The 14,074-nt window shown below is 40.7% G+C and overlaps 1 protein-coding gene across 1 annotated transcript in view; it reads left to right on the top strand.

Annotated features, from left to right (window-relative positions):
- Positions 1 to 5,983: 5,983 nt before the first annotated feature.
- The window catches only part of LOC125459004 (sodium- and chloride-dependent neutral and basic amino acid transporter B(0+)-like), a 46,497-nt gene continuing 38,406 nt past the window's right edge, over positions 5,984 to 14,074 (top strand). The window contains exons 1-2 of the mRNA XM_048544877.2: positions 5,984 to 6,052; positions 6,280 to 6,430. Of these exons, the coding sequence (XP_048400834.2) occupies positions 5,984 to 6,052; positions 6,280 to 6,430 (220 nt within the window). The remainder of the gene's footprint in view (positions 6,053 to 6,279; positions 6,431 to 14,074) is intronic.

Genomic DNA, 14,074 nt, shown 5'->3' with positions numbered 1-14,074 from the left:
CAACAATGAAAACTGATGCAAAATATTCATTTAATATCCCTCCCATGTGCTGAAGTTCAACAGATAGGTGACCTTGTTGATCTTTAAGGGATCCTTTTCTCTCTTTCTCGTTGGTATCTTGCTCTTAATGTATTTGTAGAAATGTTTTGGCTTATCCTTAGCCTCATCTGTCAAGACTATCTCATTCCGCTTTTTCTTCCTGGTTCCCTTCTTAGAATGCCTCTACTCTCTATGCACTTCAAGAGATGCAATTGATCCCAGTTGCCTCCATCTATTACATTATTCTGTCTTTTTTATTCTTGACTAGAATCTCTGTATCTTTATCATGCATTGTTCCCTAATTTTATCAGCCTTACTTTCACTCTAAAAGGAACACAATGCCTCTGAACTCTCATTATCATTCTTTTGAAGGCTTCCCACTTGTCAGTCGTCCTTTTACCTATTAACTGTCTACTGCAATCAATGTTTGAAAGTTTCCGTTTCATATCCTTAAAATTTGCTTTACTCAAGTTAAGAAACTTAAATTTATGGAAGACTTATCCTTTTCCATAACTATTTTAAAACTAATAGTGTTATGATCTCTAGACCCAAAGTGTTTCCCTACTGACACTTCAGTCACTTGCCCTGCCTTATTTCCCAAGAGAAGATCATGTTTTACTCCTTCTCTAGTAGGCACATTTACATTTTGGTAAAGAAAGTGTTCTTGAACACGTTTAATGTGATCCAAATCTTTAATGGGACTGCAGTCCCAGTTAATGTTTGGAAAATTAAAATCCCTTACTATTCCAACCTTATTATTCTTACATATATCTGAACTGTCTCTGCATATTTGCTTCTCAACTTCCCTACAGTACAATCTCATTAAGGTGAACATCCCTTTCTTATTTCTAATTTCAACCCATATAATTTCACGAGCTGATCTCTCCGAAATCTTTTTCTAATTACAGTAGTAATGTTTCCCTTAATCAAAAATGCCACTCCCCCTCCTATCTTGCCTCACTTTCTATCCATAATTTAACCTCTAAAACTCAGAACATTGAACTGTCAGTCCTGTCCTTCTCTCAGCCAAATTTCTGCAACAGTTACAATGTCCCAGTCCCATGTTCTGATATATGCTCTGAGTTCATCCACCTTACCAGCAAGACTTCTTGCATTGAAGTAAATGCAGTTTAATGCTTCAGAGTTACTTTGTTCACTAATTTGCTCTTACCTGTCTTTTCTAATTAACTTGCTCTTTTCTGATGCAGACCCATCCTCATCTTTCTTACTGTTTTCACTATAACTAACTCCCCACAGTATTCCTACCCTCTGACCTGATCTTGTAGCCACTGTGAGTATGTGGCAAGCCTAGTTGAGTTTTTAGTCAATGATACCCCAGCATTTTGATAGAGGGGAATTCAACACCATTGAATGCCAAAATGTTTAGATAGATTCTTATTGAAGATGGTCATAACTTGACATTTGTATGGTGTGAATGCTAATTGCCACTTGTCAGCCCAAGCCTGGATACTTTTCAGATCTTGTTGCATTTGAACTTGGGCTACCTTCTGCATCTGAAGAGTTGTACATTTTACTGAACATTCTGCGATTGTCAGCAAACATTTCCACTTCTGACCTTATGAGGGAAGGTCATTGGTGAAGCAGCTGAAAGTGGTTGAGCCTAGGACACCACCCTGAGGAACTCCTGCAAAGAAGCCTTGGAGCTGAGATGACATACCCTTAATAACCACAGCCATTTTTGTATATGCAGTTATGATTTTAGCCCGTGGAGAATTTGCCCCCGATACCCATTAATTCCATTTTGCTCGGGAACCTTGATAGTATTCTTGATTGAATGTGGTCTTGATGTCAAAGGCTGTCACTCTCACCTCACCTCTGGAATTTAGCTGTTTTGTCCGTGTTTGAACCAAGGCTGCAATGAGGTCAGGAGCTGAGTGGCCCTGGTGGAACCCAAACTGGGCATCACTGAGGAGGTTATTGCTGTGCAGGTGTTGCTGGATAGCACGGTTGATGACACCTTCCATCACTTTACTGATGATTGAGAGTGGACTGATGGGGCGGTAATTACCTGGGTTGGATCTCTCCTGCTTTCTATGTACAGGTCATACCCGGACAATTTTCCAGATTGTTAGGTAACTGTACCGGATGAACTTGACTAGGGAAGCAGCAAGTTCTGGAGCACAGGTCTCCATTACTATTGCCCAAATGTTGTTAGGGCGCATCGCCTTTTTGGTATCCAGTGCCTCCAAACTTAATGAGGCGAGTTGAGACACTAATGAGGCATTTACCCAGCTCCAATCCTTGTTAGTTGGCAACTCTCTGCTGCCCAGTGGAATCTCATCGCGCCACCTGGCGGAGTTATAAGAGATGAAGCCAGTTTCTGTCAACATTGAAACGGGTCTCACTTAACTCCTCATGTGATGTTGCACTCGACTTGCCATAGCCCATATCCACTCATATCCTTATAAGATTCTGCCTATGGGCAGAATGACTTCCCATCATCATCACGTTTCCAGTTACGCAGGATACGAAGAGGATGAGAACAGTAAAAATCAATCCGGTTTACTCATTGTTCCTCTTTCAGATCCTGCTTTAATGACGTATGTCCACTCAACTCTACACTATTCAATGAGCAGATTGTCATTGGTTTAATTACAGACTAGGAAGACAGGACAGAGTGTTTGAAATTATTCATGGATTTTATGCTATCACACAACAAATGGTACTCTCATCAACAAGAATGCTCATTTGATCATTTTTGGTGTTTCGGGATATGGGGTTTTCCAAAAACCTGGCACTAGGTGCGGGTTTAAGGACAGCTTTGGAAGATGGAAAGGAGGGATATGAAAACACATAATTAACTTGATTCACCCAGTTCTGCCATGGAGACCACAAACTCAAGTTTTGGTCCATGTATTTTCACACACTTTTTCCTCTTCTAATGATAACAAGGAAGCATTGGAGAGACTTGTAGACTGAATATTCCCTTCCATTGTCATTCAATCTTGGAATGGGAGCATTCTAATTCTATCATAAGCACGCTACCTGACAGAGTCACTGCTACTTCACATGGTTATCCTAGAGTCACAACACTATTTTACTATTACTCCAAACTGCGTTACCTTTGAAAACAGATTGTTCACCAGGACTATTGTGCCAATGGGTTGACTGTATAATATCACCTGTGCTTCTTGATGACACATGGAAGACTGAATGTGTGAAAATGTGGTAATATTTGCATGTCACACAGCCAATCATAACGTAACAACATCATCACAATGAACTAATGTCATGGCTTGCAAATGAGACCCTGTGATCTATGAACACACAAATTTACAAAATAGTAGCGGAAGTGCACCTTTCAGCTCCTCCAGTCATTCAATTTTAAATTAGTGCCCCTTTGCACTGGATTCACTGGTAAGAAGTAACATCTCTTCCATGTTAACCATGTCAAAACTGTTCAAGAAATCATTCAAGTCACATTCTGCTTACCTTCATTGGAAACCAAGTTAATCAGCACAAACTACTCATGGAAAGAAATCTGATAGCGAGCTCGAGAAAATTTTGAAAAAAAAACCTGAGACTTGTCCACATTTAGTCCCAAAGAATTCCTGAATAATATTGCTCTGCAAAGGAAAGGTTTACAAATAATAACTTAATCCCTGTGACAAAAACAGAAGTTGCTGGCAAAGGTCAGCAGATCTGGCAGCATCTCTTTTAAAAAAAAATCAGAGTGAGCACTTCAGGTCTGGCAACCCAAGCTCCGAACTTAACATCTGTATTTACAAGCAATTTCCGAGTAAATAATGCCTATAAAATAGTTCACAACATTCAAGAATTTTGGACACTTTGATTATTTCAATAAAAACATTTCAAGGATGAGATGGAGGGAACGACCAAACAGACTGAAGTCGAAAGCAAAGCACGTTTAAAATTGCAAAATCAACATTCAAAGGGGTAACAGGAAGTAAAATTAGATGGTGAAAATGACAACAGGAAAGGACATTGGTAGAACTGAGAAGTCAAGTCAAAATTAAGTGCACATAGGGTGCAAGTCACAATTAATTCATGCTGTTAGACATGTTACAGATTAATCCTGTAGACCATAGATTAAAAATTACATCACAGAAGAAGACCATTTGGCTGTCATGTCCATGCTAGCCCATCAAGATCTCACTACAGTAATCCCATTTTCGAGCTTCTAGCCTGTATTTCTAGAGAACATGGCAACATAAACGAATAGTTAAATACAATTTTGCTGTTATGAGAGGTTCTGATTCAGTAACATTTTCAGCCTGAGTTCCGGACTGTCTCAAGCTTCTGAGTGAAAACATTTCTCCTAAACCCTCCTCCAACGTTCTATGTCTTCTCTTAAATCTGTGCTCCTGGTTATTGGTCTCTCTATTAATGGAAAATATGCCTCCTTATTGAGCTTATTCAAGTCCCTCATATGCTTACATATATCTACCAGTTCCTTTCTCAACCTTGCTAGTCCAAGGAAAATCAGTCAGCTTTTGAAGTATATTTTGAAAGATCAGCTCCTCCAGCCCAGGCAACATTCAAGTCCATGCCCTCTGAACCTTCTCTAGAACAATTGAATTCTTCTTATAATATAATGTCCAAATATCCATGCAACACTCCCATTGTGGTCTAACCAACTTGAGTGTTGCCATGAAGGAGATAGTTTTAAATATACAATGTAGATGTGGTACATATCATTTAGCTGCCCACCTCCCCCTTCATTCAAAGAAATCAAAACAGATCTGTGTTTTATCTGCATTTGTCTGACTCTCCCTTATTCACCAAACATCTGTCAACTCACATCTGAAATAAAGTTGTTTAACTCAACATCCACAGGCTTTTGGATCTCTACTATACTTTGTTCAAAGAAGTACTCCCTGAATTCACCCTTAAAAGAGCCTACTCTAATTTAGATATCAATTATTTGAGGATATAACTGCCCTTTGTCTATCCAGTTAAATCCCTTGGTCATTTAACAACCTCAATTCAATTTCCCCTTAAAATTATTCAAATTCTGGTTTGATGCTTTGATTATAATTTTGAAGAAAGGAGTTTGGTACTATGCCTTAAATATGCGTGCTGATTATAACATCCACAGTCATTAGTTGTCTCCAATGGTGTAACTCAACACTTGTTAACACTTTGTTCACACTGTGCTAAATACTGGAGGCACTGGTGTTGGACTTGGGGAATAAGGTCAGAAGTCACGCAACAACAGGTTGTAGTCGAGTTAGTGTATTTGAAATCACAAGCTTTTGAAGTGCTGCTCCTTTGTCAAATAAAGTGACAAGTGAACACTTCACTTGGTGAAGGAGTAGCGCTTCGAAAGCTTGTGACTTCAAATTAATTTGTTGGACTATAACCTGGTGTCATGCAACTACTGACCCTGTGGTATATAGGTGCAGCTGAACTAGAACAAGTTCATATTCAATACTTAACATGAGTATTTGGAGAAGCAGGATGTTCAATCCAACAGTAACTGCAGACAAAGGGCCATTGATTAAGTTGTTTGGGAGTTTGATTAAATTTAAGCAAGAGCTGAGTTACTTAATTAACTGCCTTCACTTTGCAAATGTTAGAAAGAACTTGTTGTTCTTTTCAAGTGGCCAGGTTCATAGATTTGCTGGTATTGCACTACAACATGTCCCAATTGTCAAACTTGTAACTACATTGTGAATACAATATAATTAACAAATGAAAATAATATATACAGTCTGCAGTAACAACTTTCATATATAGTAGATTAATTTATTAACAGTCGAGGTCCTGGGAGATTGAATGTCATTATGACCTGAATGAACAGAGTTACACCCCTTCAAGCTTGCATAAAACCATGACTTCTGCCAGCGAAGGAGTCACTATCTGATGTGATACTGAATTATTCCTAACCAGCAGTCTGCAGCAGTGCAAAGTTTGAAGAATTTAGGGCAAAGGTAGAAAAATTGTTCATCATTGCTTAAAAATGGACAAAAGAAAATTAGCTTTGGTGTTTTCACAGAATGATCGGCAAATCCACCCTTCGGAGGACAGTGTGAGTATTTTATCAAAATGTGACACTAAACACATTTAAAATCCTGATGATATGAAAATTTTGGCTGTTGTGAATTGCAGAGTCTCCATGCAGGGTTCAAGATGCTTCCAAACTAACAACCGGTTTCTGCTAAATGGACAACAACAGTATTTTTTGTTATACTTATTGCATGAGTTCTGGGTTGAAAAAGTTTAAATTTGATTCGCAGTTTCCTCTCCCCCCTCAAGGCTACCACTCAACCTACAGGTAAAAGTGAGGAGAATGTGGAGCGGGGTAACTGGTCCTCAAAGACTGACTACTTGCTCTCGATGATCGGTTACGCTGTGGGCCTCGGCAATGTCTGGAGATTCCCATACCTGGCTTACAGAAATGGAGGAGGTACTGTCATGAAATCCAAGCCATAGCAGAGAGAAATGAAAAGGACAATTAATACTTGAATAATAAATATAAGAACACAAGAATGTAATGAAAGGCACAGTGATGAAGTATGTTAATGTCAGGACTGATTTATTGTGTAGCAATAAAGTATTCGACTCTCAATTCTGTGGTTGACTTTAGCAATGTAACTGTTGGGGGTGGGGGCTGCAATAAGTTCATTCAGTCTTAGGCAGAAATTAATCAATTTCAAGAAATCAGTACCAGTTACTTCAAATTAAAATAACACTCACTAATTTATTACTTCTTGCTTTGAATATTTGGATCAACATATTGAACTGAAGTGGAAGATGTCATTCAAAATTAAGTCATGTATTTCACAAAAACAGAGGTTGCTGGGACAGCTCAGCAAGTCTGGCAGCATCTGTGCAGAAAAGGTCAGAGTAAACATTTTGGCTCCAGGACCTCTGCCTTTTTTTCACAGATGCTGCCAGACTTGCTGAGCTTTTCCAGCAACCTCTGTTTTCGTTTCTGATTTACAGCATCTGCAGTCCTTTTGGTTTTTATACAGTGTATTTCACAAGATGGGAGTATACAGTCTTGATCAGATTTTACATGTTTGCAGTTGCAGATGAGGCAGTTTTGCATTCAAATGGAGCTACAGAAGTGCTTCATGTTGACATTAACTTTGGAGTGTAGTTCAGGACTAAAACTGACTAAAATGTGGAGTGTAACTCCATTATACAGTAAGTTGAACTGTAAACAAAAAGCTACTGGAGATCACAGCGGGTCAGGGAACATCAAGGAGAGAAAGCAAGCTAACGTTTCGAGTCCATATGACACTTCATCAGAGCTGAAGTGTGGAGGCTGCGTTTATGCGAGAGTGAGAGGGGGTTTCGAGTGCTAGGGGAGGAAGGATGTTAATAGTTCAGATTAAATGATTGGAATACTGTAAATTGTTGCTGCAAGAGCCACACTTTGTTTTCTTGCTTAACAGTATTCAAGCTTAAAGAAATGTTTGAATTTATGTGGTGTCTCTGGACATCCCAAAATACTTACAGTTGAAGTAAAAACAGAAGCTAAAACATCCTCAACAAGATTCTAGCAGAGCAATAAAATGAAAAGATAGATCAGCATTGTTAATGGTTATTTTAAGAGATTAATATTCCCAAGGAATTTAACATTCCTTTTTATCAAAGAATGCCATGGAGTCTTTTATGTCCAACTAAGAGGTCTCACAGGGCTTCAGTTTAACTTCCCATCTAAAAGACAACACACCCACCAGTGCAGACCTGCCGACAGCACAGCACTGATGTGTCCAATCAGATTGTGCAAAATGTAACTTTGGTAACACTTTATTTATTGTATTTATTTTATATTGTATTTAGAATCATAGAATCGTCCAGCATGGAAACAGGCACATCGGTCCAATTCTTCGATGCCAACGTCCCAATCTGATCTAACTCTATTTGCCAGCATTTGGCTCATATTCCTCTAAACCGTCCTCTCCATGTACCCATCCTGATGCCTTTTAAGTGTTGTAATTGTATCTGCCTCCAACAATTCCTTTGGCAGCTCATTCCAAACACGCACCATTCTCTGCATGAAGAAGTTACCCATCGGGCCCTTTTAATTCTTTTCCTTCTCACCTTAAACCAATGCCCTCTCGTTTTTAACTCCCCTACCCCAAGAAAAAAAAAGAATGTCTATTCACCCTATCCATGCTTCTCATGATTTTATAAATCTCTTTAAGGTCAGCTTCTGACGCTATGTCGAAAATAACCCCAGCCTATTCAGCCTCTCCCTATAACTCAAAGCCTCCAGGGCCAGCAACATCCTTGTAAATCTTTTCTGAACCCTCTCAAGTTTAACAACTCCTTCCCTATAGAAGGGCAACCTGAATTGTATGCAGTATTCTAAAAGTGGTCTCACCAACAACCTGTGCAGCCGCATCATCATGCCCCAACTCCGAAACTCAGTGTTCTGACCAATAAAAATATGCTTGCCACATGCCTACTTCATTACCCTGTCTGTCCACAACTCCACTTTCAAGGAGCTATGAACCTGAACTTTTTTAACTTGAAGTAAAAGCGCACTTCATCAAAAATATTCTTAATTAATCATGGTTGTTGAATACAAATTAACATGTAAAAGCACTTAGCCTTGAAGAGTGCAATTGTTAGGAACATGATTTATTAACAGCAATGCAAAAGCCACATTTAATGAAGATTGCTGTCTGTATGTTCTACAATTGTGCAGAAAATACAATATCAGTTGTCAAAACAGCAAGCAAGTCAGCGCATTCCTGAAACACTTCTGCAGGCGATTATCTATAAGGCACCTACCATACTCCAGGATTCACTTGCCGTATTTCAGCAGAATTAAATCAGAAAATATGTTTACCTTTAGCACTGAGTTTTATAAGATAATTGCATTTTTAAAAAAAATTAAGGGTTGTTACATATACGAAACAGTTTTCTTTAGGTGGTAAAATCAAAAGGTATTACCTTGTGAAGATAGTGCAAGAATGTACACATCTATTATGCAGGAAAGACCTGGTAAAAGGGAAGAGGCTTGTTTTAATTTAAGAAAATGGGAAAGGTTCAAAGGCAATCAAGGTATTAAATACAATCTCAGAAATACTACATATAGGAGAGACATGATGTCAGTGAACCTGACAAGATAGCAATGGGAAACTTGAATTTGCAATGCTTTATTTGGCATTAACATTGGAAACATTGTTGTTTTCCCATGCTGTCTACAGTACATGTGCACTTTATTGTCTTCCAAGAACGGTTTCAAGAACATATCTCAGTTGTGGACCCTTTTGTGAGCGTAAGATTTCTCATTCGATATCTGACTTTTGCAGCAAAACAGCCCATGATCCGTGCTTCCTCAGTTATATAAATCACCCTTATCTCTTACTCCATTGTAATACCTGCTGATGGCTTTCGTACCCATGGTGCACTTCTCTGACTTGTTCACTTTCTATCATTGTTGTGGTAACACATGTGCGTTACATTGCCTGTCTCAAGTTAAGAATTCCATATCTGAATCAGAGCATTCCCTTTCAATGTACCTCTGCAACTGTAGGATGAAGTTTGTGACTTTGGTATCTATGAAGGCCTTAACTGACCTGACAAGGTCATGCTCTGAAGGCTTTTCAACCCCTTCTCGAATAAAAATTGAAACTAAAACAGAAATTGCAGGATAAGCTCAGCAGGTCTGGCAGCATCTGTGGAGAGAAATCAGAGTTAATATTTTGGGTCAAGTGACCCTTCCTCAACTGATATTGCCTAGGAAAATGTCGGTTTATATGCAGAAGATAAAGTGGGGAGAGGAGTAAATGATAGGCTGGGATAGAATTCAAAGAGAGAGAAGTGCAGTTGGACAGAGAAGGAGTGAATAAAGATCTGGCTAAGAGGGTGAATTGCTATGACTGGGTACTGTTAGTGGCTATCAATGGATTCTGTGTAATAGCAGACTATGTGATAACAAGGCCTGATGAGTGGCCATTTGGGTAAGGACATGGGACAGCTCAGGCCCTCAAATTGTTTAACTCAATATTGAGTCCGGAGGGCTGCAGGGTCCTGAGGTGGAAAATGAGATATTGTTCCTCCAACCAGTGCTGAATTTGCTGGAGCACTGCAGCAAGCCTGAGACAGAGATGTTGGCCAGGGAACAGGGTGGAGTGTTAAAGTGACAGGCAACTGAAAACTCAGGGTCTATTCTGAGGACAGAACATTAGATGTTCTGGGAAGTAGTCACTCAGTCTACGCTTCATTTCCCCAAAGTAGAGAACGCTATATTTTGAGCAGCGAATGCAGTAGACAAGATTGTGTGAAGTGTGAGTAAAGTTCTGCTTCAGCTTGGGTACTGAGGAGGGAGGAAATAAATGGAGAAGTGTTGCACTTTCTGCAGTTCCAGCGGAAGGTGCCATGGGGCTGTGGAGGATGTTGGGAGTGAAGGAAGAGTGGACCAGGGTGTTGCAGAGGGAATGGTTCCTGCAGAAGGCTGACAGGGGAAGGGAGGGAAATATGTGTCTGGTGGTGACATCTCACTTGAGATGGCAGAAATAGCAGCTAATGATCATCTGGTTGTGGATGCTGGTGGGATGGTAGGTAAGGAGAAGGGCAGTCCTATTGCTGTTGAGAGAGGGAAGAGAGAGAGTGAGGGAAGAGTGTGGAAGACGGGTCAGACATGATTGAGAGCCCTATCAACAACAGTGCTGGGGAATCCTTGGCTGAGGAAGAAGATTGACATTTCGAAGACCCCCTTGTTGAAGTTGACATCATTGGAACGAAAGAACAAGAGAAGGATATGAAGGATCGTGAGATTTTTGTGGAGCATGCTAATATGCTACGGCATATGGAGATCAAGAAAGAAGCAGTGTTGAGTCTCTTGAAGAGTGTTAAGATGAATAAGCCCTCGGAGCCGAATGGTATCCACCCTAGGTTGTTGAGAGAGGCAAGAAAAGAGATTGTTGGGGCCTTGACCAAGATCTTTGTACCCTCATTAGTCATTGGAGAGGTCCTGGAGGACTGACAAGTGGCAAATTTTGTTCCACTGTTCAAGAAGGGAAATAGAGATAATCCAGGAAACTATAGGCCAGTGAGTCTCACATCGGTGGTTGGGAAGTTATTGGAGAGAATTCTTTGGGATAGGATTTACGTATATTTAGAAAGCATGGCCTAATGAGGGACAGTCAGCATGCTTTGTGCAAGGTATATCATGTCTTACTAACTTGATTGAATTTTTTGAAGAGGTGACAAATGTGGTCGATGAGGGTTGAACAGTGGAAAATCTACATGGATTTTAGTAAGGCTTTCGACAATGTCCCTCATGGTAGGGTCATCCACACGATTAATATACATGGGATCCATGGTAGCTGTATGGATTCAGTATTGGCTTGCCCATAGAAGGCAGAAATTCATGGTGGAAATGTGTTTTTCTAGCTGGAGGCCTGTGGCTAGTGGTATTCAGCAGAGATCCATACTGGAACTTTGCTGTTTATGATATATATAAATGGCTTCAATGAAAATGTAGCTGGATGGGGTAGTAAGTTTGCAGATGACACAAATATTGTAGAATTGTGGATGATATAGAAAGTTGTCAATGGATGCATAGGATATAGATCAGTTTCAGATATTGGCAGAGAAAAGGCAGATTGATTTTAATCCAGATAAGTGTGAGGTGCTGCACTTTGGGAGATCAAATGTTAAGGAATAGTATGCAGTTAATGGTAGGACCCCAAACTGCATTGATGTACAGAGGGATCTTGGAGTTCAAGACCACAGTTCCCTGAAGCGGCCACTCAATAAGATAGGATGGTAAAGGAGACAAATGGCATTCTTGCCTTTATTGGTTGGTGAATTGAGTACAAAAGTCAGGATGTCATGTTGCAGCTTTGTATGACTTTGGTTAGGCCAGAGTTAGAGTATTGCTTTCAGTTTTGGTTGCTATATTACAGGAAGGATGTAGAGGCTTTGGAAAGAGTGCAGAAGAGGTTTATCAGGATGCTGCATGGAAATAAGAGTATGAGCTATAAGAGGAAGCTAGAAAACTTTGTTTACTCTGGAGCAGCAAAGGCTGTGAAGAGACAAGATAGTAGGCTTTAAAATTATGAGATGCATAGATAAGCTTGATGGTCAGAATCCTTTTCCCAGAGTTGAGATGCCTAATACTAAGGGGTATGCATTTAAGGTGAGGGAGGGGGGCAAGTTCAAAGGAGATGTGAGGGACAAGTCTTTTACATAGAGAATAGCAGGAGCCTGGAAGGTGCCAGTGGTGGTGATGGAAGCAGATACAATAGGTGCATGAAAGGGGCTTTTAGATAAACACATGAAAATGCAAAGATTGGAGGGATGTGGACCAAAGGCAGGCAAAAAGGATTAGTTTAATTTGGCATAATGTTCAGCACAACTTTGGAGGCAGAAAGGCCCATTCCTGTACTGTATTATTGTATGTTTTATATTCTAGATGCAACGGAGATGGAGGAACTGGGAGAATGGAAAAGAGTCATTACAAGAAATAGGATGTGAGGATGTATAGTCCAGGTAGCTGTGGAAGTCATTGGGTTTTTAGTGGATATTGGTGACCTGTCTATCCCCTGAAATGGAAACAGAGGTGTCGAGGAATGGAAGGTAGAAGTCAGAGATGGAGCAAGTGATAGTGAGGGCAGGGTGGTAATTGGAAACAAAATTGATAAACTTTTCCAATTCCAGACAGGAGAGGGAAGCAGCAGCAATGATGTAATTGATATACCAGAGGCAGAGATGTTGGCAGGAGCTGGAAAAGGACAGACATACGAAATGTTTCCCCGTATGCCACAAAGAGACAGGCATAACTGTGGCCTGTGCAGACATCTACGGTAAACCCTCTGACCTGAAGAAAGTAACAAGAGTTAAAAGTGTAAGTGTTAAGGGTGGGAACAAGTTCAGTCAGACGGAGGAGGCTAGTGTGGATGGAGACGGCACAGGCCTCTGTCCCAGGATAAAGTGGAGAGACCTGAGACCTTCCTGGTGGGGGATGGACATGTAAAGGGATTGCATATCCATGATAGAGAGGAGGCGGCTGGAGTCTGCAAACTGGAAAATCTGAAACTGGCATAAAGCATCAGAGGTATCACAGATGTAAGTAGGCAAGAGCTGGACTGAAGAGAAGAGACTGTGTGAAGATAGGAAGAGAGTTCTATTGTTTGAGACAGGATTGGGCACAAACAATGGGTCTGCCCAGGCAGTCTTGTTTACAGATTTTGTGAAGGAGGTAGAAGTGAGCTGTGCAGCATTGGGAAACCATCAGCTTGGAGGCACTGGGGTGGGGGGGGGGGGTTGATTACTGGATGAAATGAGATTGGTGATCACAGTTGACGCAATGGCCTGATTTTTCATGGTGGGATCGTGGTCCTGGGGAGATAGGATGAGGCATCTTAGAGATGGCGCTCATCCTGTGCAATGTAGAGGTCAGTCCACCATACTACAACAGCACCACCCTTATCAGGAAGCTTAATTACAAAGTCAGGGTTGTGTCTGAGAGCATAGAGTGTAGCCAGTTCCTGGGAGAATAAGTTAGAAAGGGTAAGGGGGGAGAGGGGGCAGAGAAATTGTGGCGACCAATGTCACGTTCTCAATGAACAGGTTGAGCGTGCGTGAAAGGCCACAAGGATGGGTCCAGATGGACGGTGAGTTGTTTTGTTGCTGGGCAAAGGATGGGGAGAGGACTCTTGTTCAAAGAAATGGGCATGGAGTCAAAGGCAATGTAAAAAGAGTTCAATGTTATTTCATGCCCAAAATTCATTAAGGTGGGGATACAGAGGGATAAAACTGAGACTATAACCAAGTATATATTGTTGAGCATCAGAGATCAAAAGATCAGGAGGGATGGTGAAAATGTGACAAGAGGTGGGGTGGACGAGGGGATGGAGTCAGAGAGAAGGTGAGGGGAGGAAGGTTTTGGAGGGCCATGAATATCCCTAAGTCGTTGCATCTTGTGAGCCTGATGCCTGAAAGGAAAATAAAATGTTTCTTGTTGGCAAGTTGAATAAGCCAAAGGATAAAGTGGGATAGGGGAGTGGTGTAGTTCTGAGACAGTGTGAGGCAATGCTATTGGAGAGAGAGGTTGACAGTATGCATATGATGACACATGGCA

The sequence above is a fragment of the Stegostoma tigrinum genome, chromosome 15 (assembly GCF_030684315.1).
Source record: "Stegostoma tigrinum isolate sSteTig4 chromosome 15, sSteTig4.hap1, whole genome shotgun sequence".
Lineage (NCBI taxonomy): Eukaryota > Metazoa > Chordata > Chondrichthyes > Orectolobiformes > Stegostomatidae > Stegostoma > Stegostoma tigrinum.
Note: the sequence above shows the minus strand (reverse complement) of the source record. Positions and strands in the feature narration are given on the sequence as shown.